The sequence below is a fragment of the Sus scrofa genome, chromosome 1 (genome assembly GCF_054392235.1).
Source record: "Sus scrofa isolate SSC_HxYL_T2T_F1_AM1 chromosome 1, Sscrofa_HxYL_maternal_Yorkshire_Landrace_v2.0, whole genome shotgun sequence".
In the NCBI taxonomy this organism is placed as follows: domain Eukaryota; kingdom Metazoa; phylum Chordata; class Mammalia; order Artiodactyla; family Suidae; genus Sus; species Sus scrofa.
Genome location: NC_139383.1, coordinates 34,043,135 through 34,058,717, shown reverse-complemented (window position 1 = coordinate 34,058,717; position 15,583 = coordinate 34,043,135). Strand labels below are relative to the sequence as shown.

Below are 15,583 nucleotides of genomic sequence, written 5' to 3'. Positions count from 1 at the left end.
ACTGGTTTATCTGCAAAAAAGTTTTTTGTTTTTTTTTTTTTTTAATTGCCGATGCTCCCCCACCCCCTTCATTTGCTTGTGCTGCCTAGTTTGTCTTTTGCTTGTAGTATTTCAACTAAGTGTAATCATCATTACCATCCCAGAAGGAGGGAACTGCAGATTCATAAACAGATTTACTGCCAAACAATGCACCTCTTTTGCATAGTCAGTTCTGCTAGGAGCAGGGTTAAAATGCCATGAAGATGAGAAGCAGCACTTAGGAATTAATTATGTTTTTCCACATTTAGTAAATAGAAATTGGATGTTTAAAGAGTACAAAGAGATGAGCCCTCTGGCTTTCAAAATAAATGACAAGCAAATTGACAAAAAGGGGCTGAGGGGGTTTATTTACTTTTGTCAGCCTTGCTTCTCAGACTGGTTAATCCAAAGGCATTTCCCCCTGATTCATGTCAGGTGATTTCAGTGTCTATGCAGCTTAAAATCATTAGTTTCATTTGAGTCATCTGAGGTTTTCCCATACATGAGCGATGTGTTCACCGAGCATGGCTATGGGGTCTGACACAGAAATTAATCCAGGTAGGTGACACTTTCTGCAGCCTACTTTACATGAGGCACTGTGGCTCAAGAAGTAAAAGCCATGTCAGATTTGAAACTACTACCCTCTTCAGGTTAGTGGAAAGTCAGCATGAATCCTGAGTCAGTAGCTTGTTTTATTTATCTCTGATCCGCTAGTGGATTGAGTCATATTTGTAAAACATCACTTGAATTGATTTCAACTTGTCTTGCACAGTGGGCTTCCAATGTGGTATACAGCTTGTGTGCAAGCACAAGTAAATTGAAGCTATCTCAAGAGAAATTCATGTTTAGAATTATTTAAGGAGGATTTACTTCTATGGTAGTTCTCCCATTTGCTGGGAGCTCCACCCAGTTGTGGAGGGACTGGAATTGAATAGTGGAAGCAGAACTGGGTTGCCGGTCCAGATTTTAACTTCTGTTTTCAACTTCGCTATGTAAAAGTTGTAAACATAAATGTAATTTTGTCCTGGTTGGATTTCCATCACCTCATCTGTAAAATGAGGAGGACAACTGTTTGCCAAGTTCAAAATATCACTATGAGAATGGAATTAGAGAACTAACAAAGCACTTTGCTAATTGTAAATCAGTGCACAGAGTATTTCTATCTGAACTTCATCATTCCAAGGAATACCATTTTCTTCAAGTACCATTAAGACTTGGAGACATCTAGGGTAAAGCACTGCTGATGTTCCTAGAATTGTGACAGTTCTTTCTGTCCTTCTCTTCCAGAATTCTAAAAGGCCCATACAAAAAATGAATTGATTTCCTTCTTATTGTCCTCATAGAAAAGATGAAGATAAAAATGAAAAACTTTTCATTCTTCTAAGAATATAAAAGAAATCAATGTAACCTAACTGTGCATCTTTCTCCTTTAAATCCTCCAAACCTTAGATTTAGTAGCATCCTTGATATTTAACTCAAGAAGCCTATTCAGCTTTCTCAAATACCTATTAGATATAGGCTTTACAAAAACATATTTTTCTTCTACTCTATAATAGGCATTAGTACTTCATCAAATTTTCAATCTCCTCCTTTTGGAATATTGCATTTCCCTATGCATAGGACTTGGGTCAGCTAATGAAATTTGAGCTAAAATGATGTATTACTCTTCATCCTTTTCCACTAATTCCTGGAAAAGCATTGAATTACCAGTATGTGACTCTATGGAGCTTACTTAGCTCCCAGAAGATGAAACAGTCTGAAATATTGACAGCACATAAAGGTCAGCTGCCCTAACAGTTGCCCAGACCTGGAGAGGATTTTACATGAGTGAATTTTGTTTTCTGTTAAGCCCCTGAGAATTTGGAGTTATTGGTTACCATAGCATAACTGAGTCCATCATGCCCTTGTTGTTATACACCCATGTGTCTTTATTGCTTGAAAGGAAAGACAGAATTTCTTCAAGGCAAGATGTTGTAACATGACTTTTTTTTTTTTTCCCCCTTTGGCCATGCCCACAGCATGCAGAAGTTCCTGGGCTAGGGGTCGAACCTGCCCTTGAGCGGAGACAACACCAAATCCTTAACCCACTGTGCCACCTAGGAGCTCCCTCACATGACTTTTAAGAGTAATTTTTTTTTTTTTGGTATCAAAAATACTCCATAGAATTTGGATTTCCCACTGTGGCACAGTGGGTCAAGAATCCAACTGCAGTGGCTCAGGCTGCTATGGAGGCATGGGTTTGATTCCCAACCCAGCACAGTGATTTAAAGGATCTGCCATTGCTGCAGCATAGATCACAACTGCAGCTCAGCTTCAATCCCTGGCCTGGGAACTTCCATACACTGCAGGCATGGCCATTAAAAAAAAAATATATATATATATATATATATACACATATATATATATGTATGTATATAAATACACAAAGTATATGTATATATATGTATATATATACACACACATATGTATATGTGTATGTATACATATTTGTATGTATTGCACAGAATTTGTATAATAAATATTCTAGAAAATCCCTTATAAACAAAGGAGTGTTTTCGAATTTCCATCGTGGCTTAACGTTAATGAATCCAACTAGTATCCATGAGGATGCAGGTTCGATCCCAGGCCCTGCTCAGTGGGTTAGGGATCCAGCGTTGCCATGAGCTGTGGTGCAGATCACAGACACAGCTTGGATCTGGCATTGCTGTGGTGTAGGCCGGCAGCTGTAGCTCTGATTCAGCCTCTAGCCTGGGAACTTCCATATGCTGCAGATGCAGCCCTAAAAAAAAAATAAAAAAAAAAAAAAAAGACTAAGTGAGAAAATGATGTATATAAACCACCTGACCTACTATTTCAAGCAGTCAGGTAACAAGCTAACCGTTTTGAGTTTAAATCTGTGCTGCACCATTTGCTGACAGTATTAGATAGACAAGGCACCTTACTTCAGGTTTTTCTTTTGTGGATGTAGACAAAAACGTGATTACTGCATTTGTTTTGTTAATATTTAAAAGAGACATTTCTCAAGTTCCCATTATAGAAGACACTCAGTATACAGTAATTATTAATTATCTAGGCCAAGGAAAGAGGATACAAAGATGGATAAATAAGCATTGAATTCAAAAAAGGTGTAAGTTCAGTGTGAAAAGCAAACGTGTGTTAGTATAATGAAGAGTGCAATGGAAGTGTGCACAGTGCACCCTGGTAGGACTGAGGAAGAAGAGATGAATTCTCATATTAGCATTTAATATATTTTTGATAATGGCTGCAACAGTTGCAGAGTCTGTCACTTATTTCCCTTACTTGATGTGGACTGAAAATATTGAGAGACGGGAGTCCCTTCATGGCTCAGCAGAAACAAATCTGACTAGTATCCATGAGGACGCAGGTCGGGTCCTTGGCCTCACTCGGTGGGTTAAGGATCCAGCATTGCTGTGAGCAGTAGTGTAGGTTGCAGACGAGGCTTGGATCCCACATTGCTGTGGCTGTGGTGTAGGCTAGCAGCCACAGCTCTGATTCAACCCCTAGCCTGGGAACCTCCATATGCCATGGGTGTGGCCCTAAAAAGACCAAAAAAAAAAAAAAAATTGGGAGCAAACGTCTAGCTCACTCCCACTGGGTCTGGCCAGTTCCCAGTGATTCCAATACTGACTGAGCCAGTGACTGAGTCCGTTGCCTTTTAGGAATGGAGTGAAAAAAAATGATCAGACTTCACTAACTGACCACTACTGTGTGGAACTTCCTTAAAAGAGAGGTTAAAGGAAGTTCCAAGTCATCATCTTATATTTTATTAAAAATGAAATACAACAAAGCACCTGAACAGCAATCAAATCTTTCTATGGGTGACTAACCTAAAGTAACATTTGTTTAAGTAGACTTTAAATGGAGGTCGTCTATATAAAATAAAAAAGTGAATTGGAAAAAAAAATAATTATTTAAGAGTTTTAAGATCAAATATCCTGTTGTTCAAAGAATTTTTTTTTTCCTATTTTGTGAAGCCTGACATTTAACTCTGGTAGAAAATATAGTAAAACAAAAATATTAAGAACAATCTTTAAGTCAGTACCAGGACAGTATTTCTAATATGATTCCAATATTTTCAATGCTAATTTATATAATTATGTCTTTTCATTCATCATCTTATCTCTATTTCTCCCTCATAATGTGAAGGAAAAATAGGCAGCTAAAATGTTTGACTTAAAGAGTTCCCTGGTGGCTCAGGATCTAGCATTGTCACTACTGTGGCTCAGGTTGCTGCTGTGGCATGGGTTAGATCCCTGACCTGAGATCTTCTGCATGCCACAGGTGCAGTCAAAAAAATTTTTTTTTTACTTAGTTGTCAAATTTTTGATGGTTCATACATCTCCAAATGTTAGTACTTCATTACTACCAGCATTATATATTTAAATGAATGCAGCCTGTATCCAGAAAAGAAAATGACCATATTGGAGAGAAAAAAAGAATAAACCACAGCCTTCTTCATGAGCAACACTTAAAACTGTTAAACGCATTAAAATCTCATTTAATGAACAGCAGAACCTAATGAGCATTGGGACTGCTTGGTGAATACTAATGTGGAATATTGCTGGGAAAGATGTTTGAATGTTAAATTTCCTATAGCTCAAAATGGTTACATAGATTAAGGAGAGAAACATCTGCTGTTCCAAAGACAAATGAAAGTTGGCCGTTCACTGAAAATATTTTTGTTTCTGTTTTGTTATATTTTAAATTGTTTCTTAAAGTAGTCATTTACTTCATTTTTCTTTTTCTTTTTTTTTTTTTTTTTTTTTTTTTTTTTAGGGCCACACCTGCAGCCTATGGACATTCCCAGGCTAGGGGTCAAATCAGAGCTATGGCTGCTAGCCTATACCACAGCCATAGCAATGCCAGATCCAAGCCATGTCTTTGACCTACATGGCAGCTTACAACAATGCCGGATCCTTAACCCATTGAGCGAGGCCAGGGATCAAACCCGAATCCTCATGGTTACTAGTCAGGTTCGTTACCTCTGCGCCACAAGGGGAATTCCTCATTTTTCTGTTTTAAAGCATTCCCGTACTCTTTCCTCATGTTTTTCTCGTAATTTTATATTGAAAATTCTGGGACTATATCTAGATGTAGTTGACTTGACTGCTATTTATTAAATTATAATAGTCTCTTCTATGAAAATCAATTAATATAGTAATCGTGAAATCATCTAATTCTGAAATGAAAGTGATCAGGAATACAGGTTTGTCATGTGACAGTCCATTAATTGCAGGCAATTAGATGCCACAATAAATTCAGATGAGTTCTGGCCTTTGGCCTCAGGTCCTAATGCTAACAGTTTTCAATTTATTTTCTTTGTTAGATCAAACAAGTAATTTTTTTCTTCTACTTATTTTATTCATCTGAAATGTTAATACTAAGCTTTAGTGTATCTTTTGTTAGGGAGTATGTTACTCACTGTTTGTAATATAACTACATTTTCCATTCACCTATCCATTTATTTATTCATTCGTGTCCGTGATTAGTCTTGTATCCATCCATTTATCCATCTATCTATTCACCTATTCATTATCTGTCTATCCGTCTTTCCGTCTGTAGATCCATGTATCCAACAAAAATGTATTGAGTATGCATTGAAGTGATCAGACTAGGTATATGGATGACAAAACAGGGTCTTTGTTCTTAAGGAGGAGCTCATAAGTTCATGTCAACATAAGCAAGTACCATCCTTATTTTAGTAACCCTTCCAAACGTTATGTTGTGTTAAGAATTGCTGGATCTAGATATTCCATCCCTAGTTATATACCCCAAAGAATTAAAAACAGGTACTTAATAATACTTGTACATGAATGTTTATAGCAGTGTATTTACAATAGCAAAAAGTGGAAATAGCCAAACATCCATTAATGGATGGATAAAGAAAGTGTGGTATATCAAACAATAAAATATTACTCAGTGATAAAAAAATGAATGAAATATTGATATTTGCTACAGCATGGATGAACCTTGGGAACGCTATGCTAACCAACAGAAGCCAGACACAAAAACTCATGTATTGTACATGTCCATTTGTACAAAATATCTAGAATAGATAAATCCATGAAATATCTAGAATAGATAAATCCATGGATAAAACCAACAGAAGCCAGACACAAAAACTCATGTATTGTACATGTCCATTTGTACGAAATATCTAGAATAGATAAATCCATAGATAAATCAATTCTGTGGAGATAAATCCACAGAAAGCACATTTGTAGTTGGCAGGGATTGGGGCACAGAGAGTGATTGCTTGATAAGGGTAGGGTTATTATCACAACTTTGTGAATGTACTACATGACATTTTAAAGCAGTTAGTTTATGTTATATGAATTTCACCTCAGTTTTAGAAAATGCTAGTTTTTTTTAACTTTGGAGACAAGTTTACTTGGTGGGGACAAAAATGACAATTTGAAATTTGTAAAAAATCTCTATGTGACCTATAAAAGAATGATTTTTAATGCTTACCAGTTTAGGACCTTCTGCCAGGTTGTCTAATCAGTGCCCCCAGAAGAGAAAGCATTCAAGAAATAGTGTTGGATGAATTCATGTATAAAGATAATTTACTTGTCCTAGAGAATGCCAGCTAGCACTCAGCACCTGGGGCAGCCCCACCCAAATGCCTGTTTTCTAAGATTTCAAGTTGATTTTCCTTTTCTACTTCTTCTTGATTATGTATGAACTTATATATGTTCCAAGGTACTATCAAGAGTCTAGGACCAGAAAAATTAGGGTAAAAACAATGAAGATTTTAGCCATGTTACTGAAAAGCTTACAACTTGGTTAAAGGTTGCCGCTTTTGAAGATACATTTAATGAGCCCATTAACTTTGTTCTCTGGCTTGATTACAACACATATTCTCAAATTGGCAAGCTCTTCAGTAATCATGAATTGCCAGTCAATAAAAATACCACCACTCTTAAGAAACCAGCTAAAAATGCATGCCCTAAAAAGGGTCAGGTTCATTTTTCTTATTGTTAAAAAAATGGCATATTATATATTACAGAGACCTGTCGATCATTTAAAAAAACAATAATTATCATTATAAGTCAATAGCAGTCATTTAATTTTGTGCTCTTATAATTATTTAATTTTGTGCTCTTATAATCATTTAATTTTGTGCTCTTATAGATAAAAATCTGGTTTTGGGGATACAAATAGTATTTCTTGTTTGTTGCAGTATTTCTTATTGTCATTTTTATCCTGTTTCCACAGTAAATGTATGCTAATAAAATGCCTAGCGTTTTATAAGCACAATATGTGTTATATATTATATCAAGGACTTTATAGTCATTGTTTTGTTTAATCCCTTCATCAAGCCCATGATATATGGACTCTTACATTATCTCCATTACACAGATGACAGTATTGAAGCTTAGAGATGTTAAGTAATTTCTCCTAGGCTATGGGACTGGTAAATGTCAGAGGTAAGATACCTCTGGTTTATCTGCCTCCTGAGTTTGTGTTCTTAACATTGAATATTTAAATTTTTCTTTTATTAAAAAATGGGAAAAAGTCTATTGACTTTTAAAACTTTACTCTTATTAGAGTAACATTCATTTAAATTGTGCATGTGTACTGTTTGTAAAATTTTTGGAATGAAATACACACACAACATACATGCATACCACTTATATAACAGTATTTTTCAATTTGGTCAGACTAGCTTTTCCTGGAAATAATGAATGATATCAAATCCCTCTGCTAAACTCACCAGATTTACAGAAGTACCAATAAAGTGATACCTATAAATACAGAAAACAATAAATTTAGGCCCAAAACAATTTAAGAAAATAGTTCTAATTCAATAGAGCATTTGACAAAGTTTCACTTTTACCTGCTAATATGCAGATTTCTTTCTGAGAAAAATCAATCAAAATAACTTTCATCTTTTTTTCTTGCTTCCATCTTTTCTTTAAATTTAAAAGCTCAGACTGAATATTAATATTGTGTTTTTCTGCTTTTCTAGTTTAAATGTTAAAACCAAAGCCATACGAATGCCTTGTTTTAAAAATTCCTTCAATGATATAATTTTAAACTTTAAAAAAAAAAAATGGAAGTTCCTGTTGTGGCACAGCAGAAACAAATCTGACTAGTGACCATGAGGTTGTAGTTTCAACCCCGGGCCTCACTCAGTGGGTTAAGGATCTGGTGTTGCCATGAGCTGTGATGTAGGTCGCAGATGTGGCTCAAATCCTGCATTGCTGTAACTGTGGTGTGGGCTGGTACTTGTAGCTCGGATTCTACTCTAGCCTGGAACCTCCCTATGCTGTGAGTGTGGTCCTAAAGAGCAAATAAATAAATAAATAAATAATTTTTTAAAAAGTTAAAAACGATACAGCCGAAAACTAAAAATGAGCAAGAATATTCTCATCTTTTTAGCATTTGATGGTGGTACGGTTTGTGGGCATGTTTAACTGGACTGACTTTTCCTAATGTGATGAATGGCTAGAGCTTCAAGTTTTGGATATTCTTTAACCCTTTTATCAACAGAGATAATTTGCTTATATTTACATCATTCTTGCTATACTATTCCAAAAGAAATGTGACATTGTGGAATCTAAAAAAAGGATACAATGAACTTTTCTGCAGAACAGATACTGACTCACAGCTTTGAAAAACTTATGGTTTCCAAATAAGACAGGTTGTCGGGTAGGGGGATGCACTGAGGGTTTGGGATGGAAATGCTGTAAAATTTGGTTGTGATGATTGTTGTACACCTATAAATGCAATAAAATTCATTAAGTAATTTTAAAAAATAAAACTCAAAAAAACAAAAGAGATGTAACACCTAAAAGCTTGTTTGCTTACTTACCATCTGTTTTTCCTTCTGCTCCAGGTTAAGCTCTGTTGGTCTTGAATCTGCCGGCCCTTATCCTACTGACAGAAGCTTTGCAGCAGCTGTGGAAGTTTGTCAGTGTCCACCAGGGTATACTGGCTCCTCCTGTGAAGTAAGTTTGCAAGAACATAGCTTCAGTGCATTCTAAGTTCCTTCAGCATTACTTTCAATGAATTAGTCTAAAATAAGTTGTTTTTTCCATCAGTTATTACACAAATGATAGTGTATTACTTAAAGAAGAACTCCCATGTCTGCCAAAAAGTCCTGGCTTTCAAATAGAATATTGCTCATTTAATGTCATCTTGAAATCATATTTCTTTTTTTTTCTATTTTTCTTTATTTTATTAAAGTAGAGTTGATTTACAGTGTTGTACTGTATAGCATAGTGGCCCAGTCATACATATGTATACATTCTTTTTCTCATATTATCTTCCAGTATATTCTGTCCCAAGAGACTGGATATAGTTTCCTGTGCTGTACAGTAGGATCTCATTGCTTCTCCATTCAAATGTAATAGTTTCATGTTTCTTTTTGAGATATTTTGCCTCATAATATGTAGCTAAAATCAGATGTTTTATAAGTGTTTGTTTTCTGTTTAATCTGTTGATGAAAATAGGATGAATGATGGTAGAAAAATATTTCAATATATTTTGCCTTCATTTCCACCTCAGTACTAAACCAGGAGTTTAGCAATATTTCTTTTCTTTTTCCTTTTTTAAATTTTCCTCCATTTTTTAATCTTATGTACTACATTCTTTCTCTACTTTATTCCTAAGAACACAACCAAATCACAATCATCTGAAGGACTCAGTTTTTAAAAATATATGGAAGAAATATCTTGATCTAGAAAATTTCCTACAGATCTTTGTTTAGCACCAAAAGTTTGAGATAACTATTGTTGTCTCAATAGTCTAGGTTTATAATAAAATTAATGTTCCCTACTTAATACTACAGTGTGTTATTTTAAGGTAATAATTTTTGTTTACTTTTCTGGGATTTTCTTTAGGTAGTGTGAACATCGATTTTATTTGAAATCTAGTCAGAAATTGTAAACACTATTTCCCTCATCGAGGGCATGGCTTGCAGATAAATAGGAGCTTAAATTCTGTAAAAGTGGTGCCTTTAAGGAATCATTTGAGTGTACCAAGCTGTTCCACTTCAGCACACTACCCATTATGCCATTTTCAGAAATACCCTAGGCATTGCTTTGTCAGTTCTCTTGTACTTTAAAATAATGCATGCTTCTAGAGGGTACACAGGGCTTAGAGTCATATTTGTAACAACTGTGTGTTCTTTAACTGGGCTCAGATACACCTATCTAAAAATAAGACTCAATGTAATTCGTAGAAGTACTCACTTTTCCAAAATTCGTATAGAGAAGAGAAAAATAATCATGGAAAGAATTAGTTCTCTCAGTCCAAATTTGATTTTACATGGAAAATACATGCCCTATTTGATGAAGCATAGTCTTTTCTTAAGAGCCTAGCAGGTTTTACTTCAAATCAGAAAGCTTTCTTTGAACCCTTAAGTCCCTACATTATTTGGAATAACAAATACCTTGACTCTCTTCCTGCTTTGACACTTATTCCCACATTGGTCATTCTCAGTACTCTTCTATATATCTATATAGATATATAGATATGTAGATATACACATATATAGATATATTCATTTTTTTAAAGGCTGCACCTATGGCATATGGAAGTTCCCAGGTCAGGAACTGAATTCAAGCCACATCTGTGACCTATGCTGCAGCTGCAGCAACTCCAAATCCTTTAACCCACTGCACCAAGCCTGGGACCAAACCTGTGACTACGCAGGGTCCCAAGCCACTGCAGTCATATTCTTAACCCACTGTGCCATGGTGGGAATTCCATCATCTTTCATATAAATTACAAATGCTCATTGAATATAAAATTATCTGAATATGAGAATTATTTAATTAGCTCTGCATTTTGTTTCTTTTCTTCTTTGCAAAAATATTTATTGAGAATCTTCAGTAAATTCTGCCCTAGATGCCGAGGGGATTACCGAGATTACATCATAATCCCTGTTCTTACAGAGCTAACAATCTATTTAGGGAAACAACAAATACCTATAAAAAATTGGATCACAGCACTATATAATTAAGGCAGCAGTAAATGGTACACAGAACATACGTGCAATAATCTTTCAAAGAGGTGAGCAATTCCAGTGAAGTAATATGTCACAGACAGTGTCCTGGAGTGGAAAAACCTCAAATTGGTTGCTAAATAGTGGTAACAATTAGATAAGAATAGAGAAGCAAACAAGTGTGGAAGAATCAGCACAAAGAGTCAGAGGAGGGTTAAGAAAAGCTTCCAGTGGCTCTCACACAGTAATTGTTTGATAAATAAAGTTACTTTGGGATCTGTAAAAGAATTTAGTTGAACCAGAAGACAGTTACTTCTGGAACTCTGGAATTTCTCTGCTTCTTCATTTCTTCTACTCTCTAATAAAAGTTCCTTCTTTTCTTTACTGAAACTTCTTATCCCTAAACTCACTATTATCTGTTCCTATCTTTTCCTAATTTTATTTGCTTTTTTACTGAGTTCCTGAGGCCAGGCACTCTAGTTCTGTTATCACTAATATCCTTAGACCCTTTAAAAGCTGAGTAAACTCCAAAGACCATTAAGCTGTCTTAATTCTAGCTTGTGAAAAACAGATCATACAACCCCATTATAAAAATTATTCTGATTTGTTTTATTTGGGGCCACAATGTTGATGAAGAATATTTTTCTCTTTTCTAGTTCTTACAGACCTCTCCAAAGTTCATCTTTCAAATATTTTCTTACTTTCCAAGTACATCATAATTCATTTCAGATGATAAGTAGGACAGTTGAGGAAGTGAAAGCAAAGTTGGGTACTGAAAAAAAAGTGTTTTAATCCAAATCTCAGTTTCCTCTTCTATATCATGGAGATATTAACCATTTCATGGAATGCTCTTTGATTTTGGCTAGCAGATATTGATAACCTTGTATTTTTAGACAATCAAGACCCTTGACATGGATGATATGGTCTCTGCCCTCAAGGACATTCAATTTTAATGGTAGACTAGACAAACATATTAGAAAGAAAATTTAGATAAATGTGATAAATTCCATGAAGAAAATATACCGGAAACCCTAATAGAGGTACTGAGAACATGTGTTAGGAAATTAGATGAGAGAGTCTTTATGAAAGGTTGTCAGGAAGCCTTCTGTGGTGGTAGCATCTACACTGAGTTTAGGGTCAGCTGTGTAAAAGGAGCCAATGAGGAAGTGAAAAAGAGTTTGGAGTCTGCAGGGACTTGGCCGAAGGCAGATGTGGCTGGAACTTAGTAAGCAAGGGAGAGAGTAGCACGAGATGGGATTGGAGGAGCCAGGCCATTTAGAGTTTTGCACTGCATGAGAAGAACTTTCAAATAGAGTACTTTCAAATAGAAGAATGTGAAGAACTCTCAAATAGAGTTTTATTCTAAATGCAATGGAAGGAGGGCTCTAAGCTGGGTAGTGCCATGATCTAAACAATATGTTTTTAAAAGTCATTATAACTACAGTATGTAGAACATATTGTACATGGCAGGAATGGTAGAATGGAAAATGGTTTGTATACTGTTGTAGAATGTAATGATGATAATGGTTTGTTAGGATAATGGCAGAGGATGTAGAAAGACATGTTTATTCTAAATAACATTTTAGTGGTAGAATAAATATGACTTGCTAATAGACATGCCATGAAGAGTTGAAAGATTGTATAAGAGTGAGTCAGATGACAAGATTGAGCAGCGATATGGTACCATTTACTGAGCTGGGGAAACCTGGGAGAGGAAAGGCTCGGATGGGGAATATCGAATCAACTGTCCATTTTAGAAATACTAGGTTTGAAAAGCCTACAGAGTGTATTGTCCATGTCCCTTAGAATATGTAGGTCTTGAACTCAGAATATTTGCCTGGTCTAAAGATATGTATTTGGAAGGAACCATCAAATAGGGGGCTGAATAAAATTACTAGGAGCAGGTTTTGGGGGGAAGAAAGGAAAGTGACTAGCCACTGGGAGCTCCTAACAATGAGAAGTGGGTTGAAGCAGAGGAGATAGCAAAGAAACAGGGTAGAAACTTGGGGACTGTAATATCATGGGAGTTGTGAGAAGAGGGCTTTTGAGGAACATGGGAATCAACGGAACAATGTTTTGATGAGAGGTTAAATAAAATGTTAATTGTAGAGTTGTGCATTGGATGTGGCAACCTGGAATTTGGTGACATGGACAAGAGAATTTTAATCAAGTGGTGATGGCACAAGATGGAATGAAGCATGAAAGGGAAAGTAAGGAAAAAAATTTTAGAGCAGTCTCACTGAAAAGAAAAGTAGGTAACTGGAAGTTATGGGATATTAAGGAACTAATTTTGTCTTTTTATGTTAATTTTTGATGGAGATATAAGATGATATTTTTGAGCTAGTGGTAATGATCGATTAGAAAGGAAAGCTATTACTGATGCAGCTCAGAGGGGAAGTATTAGGAAGACAATAGATAATAGGACACAGATTACAAGTGGAATGATATTCCTTTGAGAGGATAAGGAATCCTGCATGCCACATCCCCATATTCCAGATGGGAAAATGACAATTGGAGATTTATACTTATCCTTGCTGACTTGATAGTGGAAAAATGGCTTCCAATGGCTCCAGTTTTGTCTGTGACTAATGAGATGAAATCACTGGCTAAGAGAAAGGTGTAAAGGGTTGGGAAATCTGAAAAAAGAAGATGTGGTATGAGTAGTACATTACTCATTACATGAGTAATACATAACATATATATTATTACTAATGACAGCTCCAAGAATATTTTCCTGAAAACAGTAAATCCAGTCTCTGTTATCAATACCCTTAATTTCTACCTCTTTCTCAATATGTAGCTTCACTGGTTTTTTTTTTTTTTTTTTCACATTTGCTTCCATTTCTTTTTTTTTTTTTTTTTTTTTTTTTTTTTAATTTTATTTTCCCACTGTACAGCAAGGGGGTCAGGTTATCCTTACATGTATACATTACAATTACAGTTTTTCCCCCACCATTTCTTCTGTTGCAACATGAGTATCTAGACATAGTTCTCAATGCTATTCAGCGGGATCTCCTTGTAAAGCTTCACTGGTTTTTAGAAATATATATTACATTACAAAATCTCTCCTGTAATGAGTCTAGGCTGAGATGAGGAGAAATTACTAGGAGGGGTTAGAAAATTGATGCCTTCTTTTCTATACTGCCCAACTTAAGAGGAAAGTTGCTTTTGTTTTCCTTTCAGTTATGAAGTATCAGCTCATCTTTTTTTTAATGTGTTTGCTATCGATGTTGAAATTTAAGAGTCCTCATATCCTGAGGCAGAAGGAACATTTCCAACAATACACAACACAATTCTGTATACTTTATTACTTCAGTGGTTTCTCTCGTTTCCACTTTCAACTGGAAAAAAAAAAAAAAACTTTTTCAAAGCTATATTATGTTGTAGTTAACCATCCAGATATATAGTAAATAACCCACAAAATTAATTTTTAATTTGAGGAAGATCATAAGCTCCCAGAGGGCAGCAATATTTGCCCCCATTATTTTGCATGCCGTCCAGTTTGTGGTGACCCCCACAGAGGGAAAACTTAAACGTGACAGTGAATGGAAAGCCAGCACCCAACACACAGGTACTCTGAGACCCAAATATCCTTTTTCTAGTCAGAATTCTATTTTTATAGGATAAAGTGTTTCACCCTTAAAAAGGAATGATGGATTTAAGTAGAGTTCTAGTAGAATAATGCCATAAAATACAATATCAAGAGAATATATGGTAAGTAAATCATGAACTATTTGTGTAAATTTGAGAAAGAATAATAGGACGCAGGAGGTTGGGAATGAGAGATGTAAGTTATATATGTGTAGAAGCCAGCCATGTATGTGGTCAAATGTAAGAGCAGGGTGCTACGTTTCTTCCAAATGACTGCAAAGGTTTTCTGAAAGTGACAGGGTTAAGGGCAGTTTGTATGTGGGAAAGGGAGGACATTCCAGAGAATCTACATTCCATGCAGTGACATTGGGTTCTGTCTTAGGTTCTGAAGAGTTCACTTAAGTCAGCTGCCTTTTTTCAATACTTTTCCTTCCATTTTCTCACCTGTACTTTTTACTTTGAGACTGTCATGTTTCACTTCTTTATATCTCTGCTCTATTTTGCTATTCCAGAGGAGACATCCAGCTAATGCTTCCTCTAATCTCATACCTGCAAATAACGCTAAGGTCAGTACGAAGCCCCCATGTCAGGAGGAATACCTCTGTAACAATATTTTCATAATGACAACACTTTGACAAGCACGTTTGCTGGGTTTGCTACCTAAATATTTTCCTTTATCAAAAAAAAAATGAGCTTTTATAAAAATCCTTGAGACTAACTTGACACCTTACCTTCCTTTCAGGCCTGTTGGCCTAGGCACAGACGAGTTAATGGGACGATTTTTGGTGGCATCTGTGAACCCTGTCAGTGCTTTGGTCACGCGGAATCCTGTGATGATATCACTGGAGAATGCCTGGTAAGTGCTTTCTCCTTTGGGGATGCTGATTGACAGGGCTGAAATCAGTTCAATAGGCCCTGCAATTCAATTACTGCCTTTGGGACCTTGAACGCTTGCGTCAAGAAGTGATTTGACAGAGATCTTTACATTGAACTGAGTTG

The 15,583-nt window shown here is 35.7% G+C and overlaps 1 protein-coding gene across 3 annotated transcripts in view; it reads left to right on the top strand.

The window, feature by feature from the left end:
• Positions 1–15,583, top strand: part of LAMA2 (laminin subunit alpha 2) — a 592,018-nt gene that overhangs the window by 338,034 nt on the left and 238,401 nt on the right. For all 3 annotated transcript variants that reach the window (XR_014803693.1, XM_084956512.1, XM_084956505.1), the window contains exons 15-16: positions 8,882–8,993; positions 15,327–15,440. Coding sequence is in view for 2 of the 3 variants with exons in the window: in XM_084956512.1 (XP_084812638.1) it covers positions 8,882–8,993; positions 15,327–15,440 (226 nt within the window). In the remaining variant the exon portion in view is untranslated. The remainder of the gene's footprint in view (positions 1–8,881; positions 8,994–15,326; positions 15,441–15,583) is intronic.